The 20,799-nt window shown below is 38.1% G+C and overlaps 1 protein-coding gene across 2 annotated transcripts in view; it reads right to left on the bottom strand.

Moving 5' to 3' along the window:
* sptbn4a (spectrin, beta, non-erythrocytic 4a) overlaps positions 1–11,919 on the bottom strand; it is a 28,277-nt gene extending 16,358 nt beyond the window's left edge. Inside the window, exons 1-3 of one of the 2 annotated variants that reach the window (XM_023281534.3) lie at positions 11,227–11,919; positions 10,867–11,021; positions 742–1,005 (exon numbers count right to left, since the gene is read on the bottom strand). In XM_023281534.3, the coding sequence (XP_023137302.2) occupies positions 742–1,005; positions 10,867–10,989 (387 nt within the window). In that variant the 5' untranslated portion in view covers positions 10,990–11,021; positions 11,227–11,919. Of the gene's footprint in view, positions 1–741; positions 1,006–10,866 lie in introns of both variants that reach the window. The other variant, XM_023281533.3, reaches the window with a different exon arrangement.
* Between the last annotated feature and the right edge of the window lie 8,880 nt (positions 11,920–20,799).

Genomic DNA, 20,799 nt, shown 5'->3' with positions numbered 1-20,799 from the left:
GTCTGGACAGCATTTTTCCTTCAATAATTAAAGTTATCATTTAAAAACTGCATTTTGTGTTTTCATAGGTTATTTTTGTCTTAAATTAAAACTAGTTTGAGGATCTGACACATTTACGTGTGACAAACAAGCAAAAATAAAAGATATCCGTAGCAGCGCAAATACATTTTCACAGCACTGTACTTCCAGGATAACTTTAACTTAAATCCATTCTATTTAAGCTCTTTGACCTTTATTTAAAAACTCTTGTCTAATGTGATTTGAAGTTCAGTTTCAAAGATGTTATAGTGGGTATCACACATCCATACAACATGTGCAGTACAGACTGACAAACAGAATTGGAGTAATAATAAGAACTGTAGTTTCAAAGACAGAAATTTCTACATAGATGTAGTAACAGTATTGCAAGAGTTTATATGGCTAGTATGTTGGTAGGCTGGGAAATTTTTCCAGTGTTGTAAAAATATGTCACGGCTTAAGCCAAACTGCAGTTAAAAATTCATGCACACTTGGGTGCAAGTATGTAACTATACAAGACAGTATACTAGAAAACGTGGAGAATATAGGAAGGTAAGTCCACAAACAATGGTTGGTAGTAACTTAGTCAATTTAATTAGTTTCTGTTGGAGAGCAGCCATCTTTCACATGTGAAAGAATCACCTGGGTTTATAAAGCACTGGTTGATTACAAGCGATGGTGAAACAGCTTCTCAGAGTGATCCGGGAGAGCACTGAGACTTGCCTGGAATTTCTGGAGCTGCTCATTGAAGGTGGGCAGATGGTGAGCCTGTTCCAGCTGGGGAGGCTGCTGCTCCAGGTGGGAGAGCTGGTTGTCGAGGTCTGAGTAACTCTTCACTGCCGGCTCGGGCTTGTTGTTTTCAAAGAGCTGGCGGGCCTTGGCCTTAGTCGTGGTCTCCAGGTCAGACCAGCACTCCCTGATCTCCTCCAGTTTCTGCTGCACGACTGAACGCAGCTCGGGCTTCTCCTGGATCAGCTCCTGACCCTCCTGGAGAGAGAAGGCGAACGTGTTAAAGACCACTTCATAAAATGCTGCATGAAACAGTTCAGGCTGAGCAAAACCAGGACATCCATTTACTGTAAGTCACTATGTATATATATTTTTTTCTACAAGTGTTAAACTTATCTTATTTTAAAATTACACTGTGTGTGGGACTGTCATTTCTTGGCTGAGTGCTTTTTTTTGCTTCTCACTCGTACACTCCTTTAATGTCAGGTTGTGCTTCAAGGGACAGTTCTTATGGCATGAAATGATTGTTGGCTCACTTGGTACCAGAAATCTGTGATATACACAAGTACTGCACAGAACTGTCCACCATTTTAGATTTTCAAGCACAAAAAATCTATTTCTAAATCAACATTAACTCTAAATCAATTAATTTTTTCATACCAATGATTTTTACATAACTTCTAACGTTCCATTAATTGTCTTTACCAAAGGCAGTTGGTAAATATGTGGAATAAAAAGCCCTACTACAAATCTCTACACATGTACCTGATGTAAATATGTATTATACTGAACCATAATCCTGTGGACCTACATGTACTATACATTTCTCACTATTTCAAGAAGGAATAGGGAGAATAACAGATAGTGATAGAAAGTGAGTGGCTAAAGTCAGTTTTGTCCCCAAAATAGATTGGCACAACAGAGCTCTTTGCCAAGGCTGAAGCCCCCTGCTTGCAGAGAAGCAGGTGTATGGAGCAAAATTTGGCCTCGGGCTGACCTAAAAATCATGCATGGTAAGTCTAATAAACCCCCGTTCTGTCCTTCGCCCATGCTCCTCTGCTCCTCTTCCCTCTACTAAATCTTGGGCTTTGTTAATGATGTGATCTGGAAGAGGAGATGCGTTGAGATCAAAGCTTGTGGCATTCCCTTTTGCGTCAATGTAGCTCTTCCCTGGAACACATTATTACCACCCATACCTAGACTTGGGGGAGTAGGAGGTGTTTTCCATCTACCACAAGATTCTGCACATTTCTGCATCTGCCGTAGCGTAGACATTTTACAAAAAACATTTCTGGTCTGTGATATGTGACGGTGGCTGATGGATTCAACATTTACTTAGCTCCGTATTGCAATAACAACTGTAAATATGATGGGTTTTATCTTCTAAATCCTGCTTCTCTGCTTTATCTTTCACAGAGAGTTGGACCTATATCCTATGGCTTTCATAATGCAGTGCTGCATCCCTTCTCTTGGCACAGGCTCTCTGCTTAACTGCTGCTAGCACTCACTCTCTCACATCCTTCTCTCTCACTCCTATCTTTCCTTAGCCTTGCTCTGCCTCTCATAGTGCAGAGCCAGCAGAAAGCAGGTCTCTCTCTCTCTCTCCCTCCTCTCTCTTGGCTTTACTGACACACAGAGTGAGGTACAGGGAGAAGGAATCAGAGAGGGGGTGGAGAGAGGAGAGGAGAAAGGCAGACTAAAGGAAGAAGGGAAGCGAAAAGGGAAAGAATCAAAGGTTTATGGAACAGGAATGAGGCTGCGGGTGTGCTGGGCTCTGCTACAGCCTGGGCACAGTTGGATCCAAAGGGCATCAGTGAAGTTAATTTTTGAGGCAGTGATGGCTGACATCGTGCAATATTTTAATGGCTACCACAAATAAATCGCGCTATTATGGTAGCATTGTGTTGCCAAATTCTGCAGGTTTTCTTGTAATGCTGATGCAGCATAGTGAAATAGTGGGTGGGATTATAGAGCTCTCTTTATACTACTTGCACAAACAACACTGCATTCACACCTACTCCACAGATAAAAAAAAATAAAAGCAACACTGTGGAACTTACACTATTATCTGCATAACACTTACACCAATGATGAATTTGGAAAAAAAAAAACAACAACAAAAAAACAGTACTTGCTGCACAATGGTACAAACAAGTTTTCGCTGTGACATACACTTTAACACTAGTATAAAATGGTGAGCTTGGTTTACTTAGGCGTACTTGTAGCATACTGTGAATATGAATATGACTAAAAAGATGCAGTGTAAGACTAGTACGATGCTTTTTCCAAAAGAACCATTGTCATTAACACAGTAATGTATCAGTATCGTGTACGGATAGCATTTGTTTTAATACTATAACATGTTTTAGGCTATTCATGTTCTAATGCATTTTTGATGACCCAAACTCATGCTCCTAAAGAGGACGAAAGGATATGTAAGTTTTCTACATTATGGGATAATATTTGGCTGGAGACAGTTAATATAAAATATAATTTATTTAAATTTATCTGTAAAAAAATTTTAAAGTGTTAGGCCGCAAAGCAAGCATAATAAGCAATAAAATTTGCAATTATTATTAAAACAAGGTGCTGTTTGCTGGAATACCTGGGATGATGTATGTGGAAGTGTTTTTAAGTGAATGCAATCAACACTGACTCACAAACATTTTATTTCTATGCAATTAACCTGCATTTTCATTTTCATGTAAAAAGAAATATGTATTTTCTACATGGAAGGTGAGAATATGACATCATAGGAAATATGTCCAGATTTAAAGACCCACAAAGGCCATGTTAGAAGGACACTTTCAACTGCTGTTCGGTTGGGCTTAGACACCAAAACTAGCTGGCCCGGTTGGGAAAATATCATAGTTTCAGTGAAAATACCGTGTCACATGTTTGAAGCTTCTCCACTATATTAGGCTAATAAATCTCATCCCATTACTATATAATGGGTTGACTGAAAAGCAGTAAAGCAACAAAATAAATGGCAAAGCTATGTTTGTTAGAAATGTATTACAAACAGCTTAGTTGTACAGGAAGGTAATTTTAAGAGACAGGGCCAATACAAAATGGGATTGTATATGGTAAAATGTACAGTTATACAGTATAAAACATTTGTCCTGCTTGTACTTTTTTTTTTTTTTTTTTGAAAAGTTCAAAACCAGTGAAAGTCACTTTGGGGTGGTAAAATGTACAGTGAAACCAACCAGTTGAACTCAAACCTCAGATGGATTTGTGGGGCTACAAGACTTTTCAAGACAATGATGACTAAAATAAAGCACAACAATCCATTAATGTAATTTATAAAATCCCAGAGTATCAATAGAGAATTTTTAGAGTCAACAAGTCAATAAAAGCCTTGAGAAGTCACCTCGAGTTGCACGCCTTCTAGTGTATAGCAAATATACTGCAAGTTGTGGTGTTTGCACAAAGATTGTTATGAAGCACGACACAACTTATCTCGGTTTGTAACCTGTTTTTGGATCAAGTACAAGTGAAGATGGCAAGACTTCATTGTGCTGTATATGGGTAACAGCAAGGCAAAATGAAAAGCATTTATATGTATTATATGTACCTGAAATGTCTTCACTAAGTCTAGCCAACAAGTCACTGGATTGACCCAATATTTTAGATCATAACATCAAAGCAAAACTTTTTGTTACAACTAATGTGAAACAATTTTGTAAATTAGTACAAGTAAAATGGACTGAGATAAATGTCTTTTTCCATGAGACACCTGGCCAAGAGGACATCATTGTTACAATAATTAATAGACACAAACAATAAACTGTCACACTCTACCTGAAGTGATAAAAGTGTTCAAATATGTAGTTAACATGAGATAAGAGAAAATCCAATTAAGATGCAGAAACAGTGACATTACTCCACCGAACAATCCAATCTCACACACAACAGCCACATGGACCCAAAAGAGCTACTTAAAAGGTTAAGATATATTAGTTAGGGATGCATGACAATATTGCTATTGGCCCAAAGTGAACACTGACAGGCAGAATATGCCTGTTAGGCCTGTGAAGTTTACAGTTTTGTTTGAAATGTTACCTAAAAATAAATCTGGCATTATTTACATGTAAGTTAAAGTAGTTGATATGTTTTGTGTAGTGAATATGTGCATTTCATGAGCATAGTATTATATAGCAGCACATGCCAGTGGGCCATCACTATAAGAGTAGGCAAAATAACATAGTAAATCCACAACAGGAGAGACTCGATGTTTTCAGGCAATAGGTAGAAAAAATATGTGCACATATCAACTTTGGCAGTTGCACAAAATGATTTGGAAAATGTCAGCACATCCGATATCAGCAAAATCCAATATCATGCCTTCCTAATATTAATACTGCATAATGCTAACATACTAGTTGGTCAACAACATTACAAAATTCTAATAAATAAATATTCTGATGTCAGTGCTGGTGAGTAAACACTACAGAGTTCTGGTAAGTGCAAAAATATGAACACAGTGTACTCCATGAGTAGTCTAAAACATGACTACCCAGATGTCTACATGAGGCAATACGCTAGGCATTAAGGTATTAGCTCCCCCTGAACAACATGTACGGTTCTCATACCAACACATACACTAACAGTCAAAAGTTTGGACACATCTTCTCATTCAATGCTTTTTATTTATTTGTACTATTTTCAACATTGTAGATTAATAATGAAGATTAACACTTTTTTTGTTTACAACATAATTCCATATGTAGTCTTTTATAATTTTCATGTCTTCAGTATTAATCTACAACGTATAAAAAATTAAATAAAAACCACTGAATGAGAAGGTGTGTCCAAGCTTTTGACTGGAATATTTGTGTAGTGAGTATTTGTGTAGTTTTGTGTAGTATATATGTGAACATTTTCATTCAAGATCAAGAATATAACATCTCATGCTTGACTTATACCTGTGTTACTCTAACTGAGCATGAGATGTTATATTCTTGATCTTGAATGAAATGTTCACATAGCAACATTAGCCTTTAGCATTTATGTATCGTCACTGTTGCTTCATTTGCTTCCTGTATGACGCTTTTATTACCAGTTCAATAACCTACAGGTCAAACCCAACTACCCTGAAATCATATTACTATTCTTAGTAAATTTATATACCCTCACAACACCTTGATGTTGCAAATAACATGTTACAAAAATATTTTCAAAGTGAAAAACTAAAAACATTAAGATATTTCACAATAAACAGCAGGAATTACAAATCATAGAGAACGTACAGTTTAATAAAACCATTTACTTCAGTCATTTGGAGTTATATTTTCAGTTTTTCATTTTGAAAAATAATTTTATTATTATAATTTTGTACAGTCTAATTTCAAATTGCAAACTGTGGAACTGATTCCAAACTAAGACAATATCAAGCAATGTCTCTACCTGATGTGTTGCAATGAGAAGTCTGGTGATATTCTATAGTGGTTTTTGTAATCAAAGAACAAACACACAATGAGATCTAAACCAGCATTTACTTGGTCCTAAATAGGAGCCAAAGCATGATATATGGTAGGTTATTAATCGGTGCCAGTTAGGTATTTTGATTTTACTGTCCACTCAGTAGGAAATTGTCTTTCACTTCCCCACATATCATTAAAGACAACACAGGACACTGATACTGAGACATAGTATCAACAAACATGATCTTTAAAAAAAATAATGAAACAAATACAGGAGCTGGATGTAAGATTTACTGTACTTTGAATGCAATATTTAGTTTGAGCTCCATTTTTGTCCAAAATGAATGTGTTAACAGCACATCAATGAGCCACTCCTGCACCCTGGGTGACATTTTTCTTCATTAACTTGAATGCAGCAATAGCATATACGCTGTCTGGTTAAATACGCACAAGAGAACTACATGTTATCTGAAAATAGTCCACAATAAATGCACAATAGCAAATTTCACTTGCTTAGGTAAAAACATTATGTTTTGGAAAACTACTTTGCAAGTGTGTTTGCAACCTATTAAGGTGGCACTTGTAGCTGAGTGCTACAGACAAGATGTAGAAAGTTTAAACAATTTTTTACAAAAGACATTTTAACATTTCACGCTACGAAAAACACAGGCGTTACTAACGTTAACAATAGCTTCTGGGATTTTGATAAAAGGAAGCAGTTAAATATTTTGATGCCGGAATATTTTCAATATTGTGAATATGAACATAAAGTATAAACTAACCACAAAAACCCCATTCTAGTTCAACTCCAATCACTAAATATGCATTGGGTACCAGGCCCTAGTAACACACAGATGAGCTGTTGATAAAGTGTCCATTTTTATTTATATAAGTGGTCCATATTCATTAGTCTATCACTGATCTATGTGCTTAAGCTAGACAGTCCCACGGTTTTGTATGTGTTTACAAACCACTGACCCCTGAGCCCACGGTAAAGCTTGGCACAAGGTCAGCTGTGAGTCCTCTCACTGTAACAGAGAAGCACCCACAGATCCTCCACATACACAACCCAGCCTCGAGCTGTGTGGCTGGCTTCATGTGCTGAGTAAGTACTGCAAGAGAACAGAGGTAAGGGGCCGAGGCGGGAACCCTTCCAAAAGGACGCAGAGTTCTCCGATCACGGCAGGACGCAGCGTCATCTTTTCTCTCTGTCTCTCAGGTAACGATAGAGACAGTGGTGGGGTAGATTAAGTGATGTTAGCAAGGCTATGATGGTCACTTTAACCGTCTATATGTGTCTACGTGCACAGGAACCCATAGGAGGCCATACCAGCCAGCACAGGAGAAACAATCTTTATGGAGCAGCCATCTTCTGCACTCAGTGTCAGTCCTTTCAGTTTATTTTTTTTTTGGTATTTGGCATGAAAGGTTATACAAATTACACTGATGATTCACAAGTAAAGGAGTGTCCTGTTCCATTCTGTTTTCACTTTAAGCTGAGATGTCATTCTAGGCAGAGGCTTCTCCATGTCTCTCTAAACAGAGTCACATGACAGACAGAACATTAAGAATGTTGTTTAAATTGAGGAAATTCAAAATACTGAAGTTTACTGTTTTCACAGTTCACTGGGTTAGTGGTAGAAGAAACAAATGGTTTAACTGTGTGGTTTAATTCTGGTCCAGTACTTTTGTTGCATGTTGCACTCATTTCACTTCACATGCCTCCTGTCTGTGTCCACTGAACACTAGGTCATAAAGGCAGAATAACAAGAAAAACAACTATGACACTGCATTTCCAGGTCTCATATTAAGACAGATTTTTGTTACTACCTCACTACTGAACATTCTGGACATAAATAACATTCTTTTTCTTTTTTTAAATTGATTTACTGGTTGTCAGAACACCTATTGCGTAGCTGCCAAATGAAAAAAAATGTATGAATGATTTTAATTGTTTAAGTTCATAAAGAAAATGTCAAGGAAAAAGATTTTAGTTACAATGTAACACGCTGTTCATTAAAACAGCATAGTACATGTAATTCTTACATGTACTATACAGTGTGTATTTTAATGAACTATAGCTATAAAAACAGACAATCACTCAAGCATCAAGAGGGATCATTCTTCATCAAAGCAATTTTATTCTATTTCACCAGCATTGGAGACACTAAAATAGGTAATTAGATGTTAACAACAGGCCTTCAAGGTTTGCTCTCAATATATTAATAATACAATTTTTCCACTACAGTCATTGCTCTTTCATTTATAATTTCTCAAATGTTTTTTTTTTTTTTTTTTTTTACCTTTCAATATCAAATAAAACAAACAAATTTCACAAACATAATGTGTGAAAGAAAAATCAACTATTAGTGTGGTTGCGGATACATTTTCTGTCAATGTACTACTTTATTAACTGACAGTATTTCAGCACTATATTATACAAACTGAAATGGAATGTCAAAATAGATCTGACAGAACTTAGTGGTGCAGGCAATAAGTCAAATGCTGGATTTTTGGAAGATATTGGTTCAGCTAACCTGCCATCCACTGTCTTGTAATTCAAATTAATCAATAACAATGCCATAATGGGTGGCATGCATGAAGAACTACAAACCTCTAAGCCTTTGACAACAGTAACTATTTTTCAACACTGTTGGAGTTATGTTGCAACTTTTGATTATTAACTGTATCTGTACTCCTGACAGTGGAAATAAGATCTTAGGTATTCATGTGAATTAAAGAAGTATTACTATACTGTAGCGTACTGCTTAGCTGCCAAATAAGACACATCCTGCACTACTTCTTCCTGCACAGAATGCAACACAGTGGAAAAAACAAATGAATACGGCTGCATGAATTTTCTGACTAACTTTGGGAGCTAAAATGATATCTACATCAAAGTGTCATCATAAAGCACCAACATTTTTGCACACAGATTGTTAACAACATAGTCCTATAAAAAGTCATCTTTCAGCTCTTCAGCATCGTGGCTGACTACGTCACGGTGTCTGGCTCAGTGGGAGGGTCTAGACTATATCATGATAAACCTTAAAATACATTTCACACATGGACAACCAAGATGTTTAATGAGGATTTCCTGATTAGGTAATATGCCGTTGTAGGGCTTGTCTTCAAGGGCTGTGGTTGTAATTAGTTACACTGCTATCTTATGAATATTTAATAATACAGTATATACTACAAAAAATAGTGTGTAAAAATCTATAGTCTAATGAATTTCTTAATGTATTTAATAAAAAATTAATGATTCAAACACGAGGAAATGTAAACAAATCCTCTCAGGATGTATTCAGAGATGTAAATACATTTAAGCAAGGCCGAAGTCTGATAAACTTCTGCAACTCATTAAAAAAAAAATGTTTGTCAAGGAGAATAATGAGTAGGGTCACACTTTAACACTGGTATAAATGGATGACTTCTCTGTTTACATTTTAAGCTTTAGTATAAAAACTGACTATCAAATAATCAAAACCACTACTGACAGAGTACACATCACACAATAAATGATAATGCACTGATAGATTTTTCCATGGTGCAGCTTTAGGCCACTGAAACGCCTCAAAGAAAATGAGTAAGCTGCTCATCAGCCTGACTTAATTTCCTACTGAGAAAATAATGATTAAATTATTTATTAAAAGGGGGGTAATATAAAATTGCAGCTGTAAAAATGCTTTTTATGTGACATTTTGCCAATGTTCATACACTGCTTGGGGGCTGAAAGCAAAAGAGCACTTCCTGTTTTAACCAGATCACAGTATTTTAAAGATCTCATCAATCTGAATCTACTATGATGCATCATTACACATTTACAGTGTATACCTAAAGTCAGCAATTTACATAGCTGAAAAGCTCAAGTATTCAATGATGTTCCAACGTACCCAACAAAACAGATAAATGTACAACTCTATGACATGAGCAAAAACTATGGTTCATGCAAACTTTGTATTTTATTTTTGTCATCATCTCTCCTGAATATCATCAACAATACATTTGTGACTTAAACTGGGCAAATGCATAGTGCCATCAGCAAAAATGGAGCCTTACTGACTGATCTACATGCCAAGAGCCCACCTGAGCTTCACAGAGGCAGAGGGCATGGAGAACATTCTGTGTGGATAGGATGTTGCGCTGTCTGGGTAGCAAAGCATGGTGTGAGTGTATGGCAGAAAAGCAAACCAGAAAATGTTCACATGATGTAAACTAATCTTAAATTAGCTGTATCAGATACAATCTGTAAATACAAGGAAATAAAAGAGTGTGCACTCCCTGTATGTCTGGCCTGCACTGCTGCAAAGGTTTACATGTCCTTTACATGATTCACTGTAGCCTCCAAAACCAAGCAATAAAATTCAGACCAAAAAGAACCAGAGGGATCACACCCCCTGTGAACCTGAAAACAACACCGCCAGTATAACAACATAACCTTGAAAATGTAATTCAGGATGTCCCCAAGCCAAGTGATGAAATGAAAGCTGAGTGATGACATCTCACCCACTTTCACCTATTCGATTTTACTGCCACCACACCCACCATCAACACCATTTCTTAGTCAACTGCTTCCTTTGCCATGGTGCCCTCCCTCCTCCTCACCTGCTATGCCTGTCTGACCTCTCTATCCATCCCCCCCAACCCATTCCCTCATCTCAATGAACAACCCCTGGTCACCTCTACTCACCTGTTCTATCTTGGCCAGCCATTCTTTATTGCGGGCCAGTTCTGCCATAAAGGCCTGGTGCTTCAGCCACTTCCTGTGTAGCTTTTGAGCCTCGTCCCGCGCCGTGTCTCGGGCCATAAGCATCTTCTCTTCCACCCGCTGTCCCAATCACTCAGCTAGGGGAGACAAAAATAGCCACCATCAGGAGCCCAATGCTCGAGCCAACCCTTCTTCCCCTCTTTCCCACAGGACGTCCTGCCTGCCTCCTCTACGCAAGAGCCACCCGCTCTGCTCTGCAGGGGCCTAGGTACCTGTGCTGTCACCACCCACCCCAACCCCCACCAGACACCCTTTTCTGGGGAAAAAAATCAAGATAAGCACCTCAGCAGCAGTGGTAGCAATGGAAGCACTCAAGCCCTTCCTTTGGGTCGCCCCTGGGTCCTCATGCCCTACCGCTTCATGGGTCTTGCGGTCCTGATGCTGCAGTGCCTGCTAGCCAGTCTCAGAGAAGGCAAAAACAACCAGCGAAAAAGAGGAAATGCGCCAATGACAACACCGGTAAAGAATGACACACACATCCAAGACTCCTTGCTGGTTATGGGTTATCTTCTAGCCCCCAATGTCAGTTACAATCCAGCCATCAGTGCAGGTTTAGATGTAGCATAGCCACAGAGGAATCCTTCAGCCGGGGCAAAACCTGACCATCCACCACTCGTCAGTCCCGGTCAATCTGTAGTCCTGTCTAATGATGCTGTAGACAGGAGGAGGAGGAAGCGTTGGAGTGGGAGGAGCAGGGTGAATGGGATGCAGAGGCAGTGCAGAGGAGGCCGGATAACATAAGCTATCCGCTCTTGAAATGCATCGTTCCCACCGCTGCAAAGATGCACACGCAGGCTGGTATGAGATAGTACACTATTTTCTCTCCTCAGTTCCCCTTCCTCGAGTCCCTGAACAGCTCAGCCGCGGTTGGTGCATGCTGCTGCAGTCCTTGCCTCTCAGCTACGCTCCTGTGTGTGTGCGTGTGTGCTTGTGTGATTGTGTGTGTGAGTGTGTGTGCAATCACAATCAGCACTGCAGTGCCGGAGCAGAGAGAGAGAGAGAGAGAGAGAGAGAGAGAGAAGGAGGGGAGAGAGGGGGGAGGCAGTAAGAGCAGAGATGGAGAGGAAGACAGAGAGAGGAAATGGAGAAAGGGGGAGCGCCAGAGCAAAAAAAGAAGGGGAGAGCAAGTCAAAAGAGGGAAAAGATGGTGTTAGTGCAGGGGGGGGGGTTAGTGAAACAGAGAAAGGAAGAGAGCCTGCGTCATCCCTCAGTGTCACCAGGGACATTTCTCTGCACTAGAAATGACTGCACTCGGAGCGGGAGCAGGATTTGGGAAGGAGGGGGGAGGTGTCGTTTTAAAACGGCTGAATGAGAGGGAAGGAGGACGCATGCACACATGGTCCACGGTGCAGCTGACTGATTCGAATCACTGTTCACAGACCCTCTTTAAAGGAACCTGCATGTGATTCTTCTGCTGCAAATATATAATTCAGGTACAGCGGGTGCACACATCTTACTTAGACTAATGCCGCTCCCTCAGATCTGAAATATAGATAACTAATGCAATTACATGTTATCAAAAAACTAGTTCTGACTCAGTTCCAATGTTAAAGGCTGTTTTCATGGTGCAGCATCGAAAACATTTTTTATTTATATACTGCTATTTAAAAATACCAATTTTATCAAACTGAATCACCAAAGCATCCAGCGGTGATTAAAGTTTCATGAGTACAGGCTGAAGTGGAGCACTACCCTAAACCACCAAGTTTTGTTTTTTTGACTGGCTGTGTACTTTATTGTTTTTTATTTTGCCTGAGTGTGTATTTAGTTTATAATTTAATAGATTGTCCAAATTTTCAAGAACAACAATAAATCCCAGTAGTAGTATTACTACTACTATTTTGTAGTTAATATCTTAAGATAAGATAAGATAAGATAAAGTTCTTTATTTCTCCCCACTCCAGGGGAAATTTACATTGTTACAGCAGCTTATGTAACAGTAGACGTAGTGATAAGAATAAAATAATAATAGAACAATAGTAATAATATTTACAATATATACAAGGGTGAGAGATGAGGATAAAGTGGCTTAACAGAAAAAATAAAAATAAAGTTTAAAAGTGCAAAGATGTGCAGTGCAAGAATGTCAGTGCAAATTTTATGGTTTGGGGTGGTAATGACATAGTCCAGTTTATGTTAACATCAGCCAGTGATGCTGATGCTGTATCTTCAACAGTATAGTACTCAACGGTGTACAGGATTACACAAAACACCACAACTGCATGGTAACTGTCATTATTAGACCTCATCTAATCTGACAAATTGTCTATTTTCACAAAAATATAATTGAAGAGTTTCGATTGTACTGTAGATGTAACATTTAAGATTTGTTGTCTCATCCAATTATGATTCAAACAAACAATAGTGATGTTAACATATACAATATTATGAAACATCAATAATTTAGATTAGTTGTCTTAGTCTATTTAGGACTGTCAGTCATTTTGAAAGTGATGCAGTGACTGCAAGGTTTTAAAAGTTTTTATGTTAGATTCAACCATTCATTGCACAAATAATCCATAATAAACCAATTCAAAATCAGGTACTAAAGAGCTCAGGCTCATATTGTGAATCTTATGTATTCCGATGCAATTCAAGCACAGCATACATGTGAGTGAAACAAAAAGAAGTATTGTAGCTTTCACAAAATACAGCTATGAAAGGCATACTAAAAATCTGTTTTGAAACTTGATGTGAATATAACTTGTTCTCCAAATAATGCTTAAATACGAAGTGGTACCACAGTCTACGATAAACAAAAATAACAAGAAAATGTGGCCAAGCTGACCTCAATGAAGAATTACTGGAAGCATTACATTATCAAACCTGAGATCAAGGTTTGTTTAAAGTCTAATATTTACAGGCGTACACATACCCCAATCAAACACGTCTGACAGCAAATGATATCAGAAGGGCCACATAGGCCTTGCAGGGCTGTGTGTTAGCCTGTATTTTACTACTGTGGTGCTTTGAGCAAAAAGCTAATGTCAGCATGATAATATGCTCACAATGACAATGGGAATATTTAATGCTGTATTTGGTCATAAACCAGGCAATTTACAAATACAATTTCAGAGCAACTTGTGGGCTGAAATTTTTCACTAAATTTATACTTAATGTCTCTTAAAGTGACGGTTTGAAAATTCATCTGAAAAAGTAGTTTTTTTTTTAAAGCAGTGCTTTAGCTTGAAGAACTGTTCCTTTTGCATCATATTACCTCATATAAGGGTGTTGTCTCTGCCTCAGTGCACTGTGCAGTAGAATGTGGTAGTGAGTCTAGGTGGCTGCGATTGAGAAAGTTGGTCTTTTTTGTAAATTATGTTACATTTTACAAGTTTTCATCATGATGAAATATGGCAGTTGTGCAGATTGCACAAACTTCAGGAACAATGGTCACAGACCCATCAGATACTTAGCTCAACGGATAGAGGAACTGTGCATTGTAAGTCATCTTTTATGTTTGGAAACTTACAAATCAGTCAGCTCTTTCTCACCTCTCTGTCACGTGACTTCATAAAACACAGTGTGGATTTAACTGTGTAACTGTTACCATCTGAAGTTGGGGCATTAGTCTACTACTCCAGCAGTAATAAAACCTGATACAGTCAGGGGCTATAAATATTTGGACATCGACACAATTATCAGCATTTTGGCTCTGTACACCACCACAATGGATCTGAAATGAAACAATGAAGATGTGCTGCAGACTTTCAGCTTTAATTTGAGGGTATTTACATCCAAATCAGGTGAATAGTGTAGGAATTACAAAACATTTTATATGTACCCTCCACCTTTTAAAGAGACCAAAAGTAATTGAACAATTGGCTGTTCGGCCATTCCACAGCCAGATGTGTTATTCCCTTGTTAATTCATTTACAAGGAGCAGATAAAAAGTCCAGAGTTCATTTCAAATGTGGTATTTTTGTTCGGAATCTAGTGAGGTCAACTCTCAAAATGCAGTCAACAGAGCTGTCACTATCAGTGAAGCAAGCCATCATTAGGCTGAAAAATCAAAACAAACCCATCAGAGAGAAAGCAAAAACATTAGATGTGGACAAATCAACTGGTTGATACATTATTAAAAAGAAAGAACACACTGGTGAGTTCAGCAACACCAAAAGACCCAGAAGATCACACAACACAAATGTGGTGGATGACAGAAGAATCTTTTCCCTGGTCAAGAAAAACCCCTTCATATCTGTGTCAAAGTCAACAATTAAGAAAAGACGTCACCAGAGTGAATATGGAGGGTTCACCACAAGGTGCCGTGTTAGATCGCTTTGAGCTACGCTCAAACTTTCAGGCTGCTTAAGAACAGAGCACATTTGCAATTGTCTTGACTACCTGAACCTGTATTAAATTAGCCTGATTGTGTGAACTTGAACTGACCTTTTTGAAACCACTTTAGCCTTGACTGATTGGTTCATTCAAGTCATGTGCTGGACCCCTGATCCTCTTCCTATTCTTCCGAGAGTGCTGGCATGGTTTCTGGAACAAGCCCTAGGTGTGTTTTCTCTTCATGAACGTAATTACACACAGCAATGCTAAGGAGACATTCACATGGTAAACAATGACAACAGTGCAATCAGGCAAGTACCGTTCTCCTGGCAACTACCTAACCCAGACTCGTCCATCAGTTTGCCAGACAGAGACTTTAATTTTTAACTACTGCATACGACCCTTTGCATTGCACTTGGTGATGTAAGGCTTGGATGCAGCTGCTTGACAATGGAAACTCATTCCATGAAGCTCTCAATGTACTGTTCTTGAGCTAATCTGATTTTATGTGGCTTACCACTTTGTGGCTGAGTTGCTGTTGCTTCCACTTTGTTATAATACCACGAACAGTTGACTGTGGACTAGTTAGAATCGAGGAAATTTCATGAATGGACTTATAGCCCAGGTGGCAACCTATCATGGTATTCACTGAGCTCCTGAGAGCAACCCATTCTTTCACACATGTTTGTAGAAGTAGTTTGCATGCCTAGGTGCTTGATTTTATACACCTGTGGCCATAGAAGTGATAAGAACACCTGAACTCAATTATTTAGGGGAATGTCCCAATACTTTTGTCAATATAGTGTATATATAAACTCACTGGCCACTTAATTAGGTACAACTGTTCAATTGCTTGTTAACACAAACAGCTAATCAGCCAATCACATGGCTGCAACTCAAAGCAATTAGACATGTAGACGTGGTCAACACAACTTGCTGAAGTTCAAACTGAGCATCAGAATAGGGAAGAAAGGGGATTTAAGTGACTTTGAACATGGCATGGTTGTTGGTGCCAGATGGGCTGGTCTGAGTATTTCAGAATCTACTGATCTACTGGGATTTTGATGCACAACCATCTCTAGGGTTTACAGAGAATAGTCTGAAAAAGAGAAAACATTCAGTGAGCGGCAGTTGTGTGGACGAAAATGCCTTGTTGATGTCAGAGGTCAGAGGAGAATGGGCAGACTGGTTCAGGATAATAGGAAGGCGACAGTTAACTCAATTAACCACGTTTGTGTGTGTGTCTGTGTATGTATATATATGATGACATCTTTGCACACTCTTGGAATTCTCTCAATCAGCTTCATGATGTCGTCTCCTGAAATGGTTTTGAATTAACAGGTGTGCCTTGTCAAGAATCAATCTGTGGAATTACTTCCTTTCTTAATGTGTTTGAGACCATCAGTTGTGTTGTGCAGAGGTTGGGTTAGTACACAGTGGATAGCCTTATTTGACTACCGTTGGAATCCATAGGATGGCAAGAACCACTCAACTCAGTACACAGAAACGACAGTCCATCATTACTTTAAGATGTGAAGGTCAGTCAATCCGGAGAATTTCAAGAACTTTGAATGTATCATCAAGTGCAGTTGCAAAAACCATCAAACGCTATGATGAAACTGGCTCTCATGAGGACCGTCCCAGGAAAGGAAGACCACAAGTTACCTCTGCTGCAGAGGATAAGTTAATTAGAGTTACTAGCCTCAGAAACCGCAAATGAACAGCACCTCAGATTAGAGCCCACATAAATTCTTCGGAGTTCAAGTAGCAGACAAATCTCAACATCAGCAGAGGAGACTGCGTGAATCAGGCTGTCATGGTCCAAATGCTGCAAAGAAGCCACTACTGAGGATGAACAACAAGAAGAAGGAAACTGTCTGGGGAAAGAAACATAAGGAATGGACATTAGACTGGTGGAAATCTGGACTTTGGTCTGATGAGTCCAAATTTGAGATTTATTAATTTGAATGTGCATGTAAGTGTTCTGTCATCCCTGGATCGCTGCATGCTGGTAGTATGTCTAACAAAAATTACGACTATCATTCACCTCACATTTATATGAACATAAAAATATGAGGAAAAATTCCACTAGTTCTGTGGCTGTGTCTGTGCTGTCATCTCTTTTCCTTTGAGCAATATCTTAGAATTAGAAATTTTACTTCTACTGCCTTTGAAAATCAACCAGTGATTTTAGAAACAAATCTACATGTATATTTGTATCTAGCAGCCTCTACTGGCTGCATTGTCCATGACAGTCTGCAATTGGAAAAGACTCAGATAAAACACTGTAATGTATGGTGGTCCCAATGTAAAACAGTAACAGTTGTGCAAGCAAAATGAAAAATACAATGCAGTAAATGCACAAGTGGTAATGCCCCACATGAAGAAAGATGAAGTGTGTTCGATACACATGGAAATTCATCCTAAGAGATGCATGAATATCATTTGCTGTGTAATACAGCCATGAACAAACGTTTACACATACTTGAAAAGACCATGTATATCATGGCAGTCTCGAGTTTTCAGTAATTCCTATACCTTATGATGGAATGACTGAAGCACATACTCTTTTATCACAAAAAAACAGCTAAGCATTTTGATTCTTTCATCCATTCACTATAAGTCTAATGAAAACATGACTAAATCTGCATACAGCAATGTAACACACATACAGCAATGCTGGTATTTGGGAAAATGTCTTGATTTGTCTTGCCATTTTCACTTCAATTACGTGCTTTTGATAGCAATCCACAAGCTTCTAATTGTATCTTTGACCACTCCTCTTGATAGAACTAGTGCTGCTCAACTACATTTGTTGACTTTCTGACACAGACTTGTTTCTTAATCACAGTCCACAGGTTCTTTATGGGGTTTAAGTCAGGACTTTGGGAAGGCCACTTTAGAACCACAATTCTACTCTGATTTAACCACTTCTTTCACTATCTTGGTGTGTGTTTGGGGTCATGGTATACATGGTCTTTACAAGTGTATGTAAACTTTGTTCAAACACATAATGGAATACATGTGATACCATCAGAGGTTTGGCTGTTGCACACAGAGGCATGAATATGTAATGCCACTGACACAATAAAAAACCCTTGGTCAGACACACTGCATATTCTATATTTAACATTGCAGCTGTTACGTTTTGGTAATTTCACCGTTTCAAATCACACTTCCAATTGAGAATCATTTGAAACCATCATCTGCAGACCTTGAACATCCATTAGTAATATAATGGTTTTCTGGTTTGCAGTTGCTGAATATCAGATTCTCTCCAAACTGATAAAACAGCTTGACTGACAGCTTAACTTTTCATGTGTATGAAGGAATTTGAACATACAAGGAATTCGAGCTTCAATAACATGAAGAATGTAAAATAATCTGTTGTGTCAATTTATCAGAAAGCAAATACAGCCTATTTAAACCATCTACAGGGGATAGGGAGCATTTTCTCGATACCAATGTCGCACATTCTTGCCTATCTATTTCCTGACTTTTTGGAAAAGAAACTCAGCACAAGTACTAATAACCACCACCAACTATGGGAAACAAGTCTAGATTTTAAGGACACCAAACTCATCCCAAAGTTTAATCATCATGTACCAAATGCATAAATAAAACAATTTGTCTCCTAAAATAATGCCACCCTAAACCTGTGACATAACGGTTGCACTACAAGGCTCAACAAATGTTTCGATAACAAATCCTAATGAAATATGTGGTATTCATCTGTTTTTAGTCATTTCTGGGATAAATCTAAAAGGAACAGTAGCATCTTACTGCTGGGCAAAAACATGGGTAGTACAGATAAATGCAACAGAAAGAAAAGGGCCAAATCAATGCACTAGTAATGGTAGTTGTAACAATCTTGACAATATTTAATTAAATATTCCAGTCAGTGAAAGGCTGCCTGACACCACAGAACAGAGCTGCTGATTATGCTGCACTTCTCTGATCACTTACATAAACACATATTTTTATTTAGTCCCTCTACTGTCACTATCAGAAAAGCTGAAACAAAACTCTTCACACTTACACACTATACTTTACACAAAACACAAATATTTATCATATCTCAAAAATACACACACACACACACACACACGCACACACACACACACAGATAGAGATACAGATATGTATATATGTATTTAGATGTTCTTACAACGATAGCACAAATGCAGGTTCCTACATTTATTAAACTAGATTGAGTAGAAAAGCTCCTCATAGTCTGATGCAAGCAGTGAGTGCTTTTCAGGTTGTGAGCATCTACAAGGATGATTTAAAAGAAGACTGTTATTTGTTTGTCTGCTGGTCATTTGTACAAGGAACAAATAGACTTTAAGCTCAGTAGCTGTGCATACCATCTGTTTGCCACTAGAGGGCAATCTTTACAAAAATGTTATTTTCCTGCTGCCTCAATCTCAGTAGCATGTCAAATATAAAGGAGTCACAGCTCTAAACTCATTGCGTGTAGACATTTGAGATAGTCTTTCAGATATAAAAAATAAAATTCCCTTACATATTTTATTCGATGGTCTTGTCTTTCCTCTGTTCCATCTAATGGCTCCATTTGTTGGGATTATTACTTTTGAGGAAATTTCAACCTGCCTTCAAACTTTTTGATCTAGATACTAAGTGGAAGCGATGTATAAAATAGAACTAGTGTGTGTTCTCCATTAGCACATTTACAGTGAAATTCTGGAACAAAAGACAAATAGAGTAGCCGTCTTGTTTAAAGTCGCATGTACTTTCCACATTTCCTATGCACACGTGCAGTGCTCAGTGGTCTGTCGTTTCCATTTTGTCAACTGGTTCAACAGAATTTTATTTTTGCTTTAATGTTTTATTAAAATACACAGGTAACTCCAGTGTGTAAGTAACTTCTTCTGTAATACAGCAGGTAATCCTCAATTATCTGTTATTCTAAAAGTTCATCAAGGGTCAGTTTATTTTTCATGTCCATTTTTTAAAAATGTCAGGTGTTGCTATGTATACTCAAACAAGCTTATCTTGTAGTCAGCCCTTCTGCTCACTGCTCATTAATCAATCCCCTCTTAATGTTAAATGTCTGAATACATTTTTTCACAACACAAGGACTGGGGATTGTAGTGAAACTTTTGAATTTAAGGCACATTGAGAAGTCATCTGTAATGGCCATTTAGAAGTGGGAAAATCATTACAGGTAACAAATCCTATTTTATTCATATGGGGCACCTGACTAGTCTAAACACGACTTAAGATTTTGAGAACCTTTCGCCTAACTTATAATCACAAACAACACTAACTGTTGTCAAGCACTGGTAGTGGAAATGTTCTATAGGAAAAAAGAAAATATTTAAGATCTCTTCCCCTGGCCTTAATTTGACGGAATGAGGTCAAAGTCAAATTTGTGTCTTTTTTGAAAAAGAGCACAGTTATTGTCATTACATCTACAGACTTGTAGTTGCATACTATCTTTCCATTGAGAGGTTAATGGCCAGAGGAAAGATGAGCTTACGATCTCTAGGACTGACCTGAAGAACAAAGCTACAATTATCAGACCAGGTAATGACAAAACTCCTACATATAATT

The sequence above is a fragment of the Amphiprion ocellaris genome, chromosome 14, assembly GCF_022539595.1.
Source record: "Amphiprion ocellaris isolate individual 3 ecotype Okinawa chromosome 14, ASM2253959v1, whole genome shotgun sequence".
Classification (NCBI taxonomy): Eukaryota; Metazoa; Chordata; class Actinopteri; family Pomacentridae; genus Amphiprion; species Amphiprion ocellaris.
The sequence above is the reverse complement of the archived record's forward strand: the minus strand, read 5'-3'. Positions and strand labels throughout refer to the sequence as shown.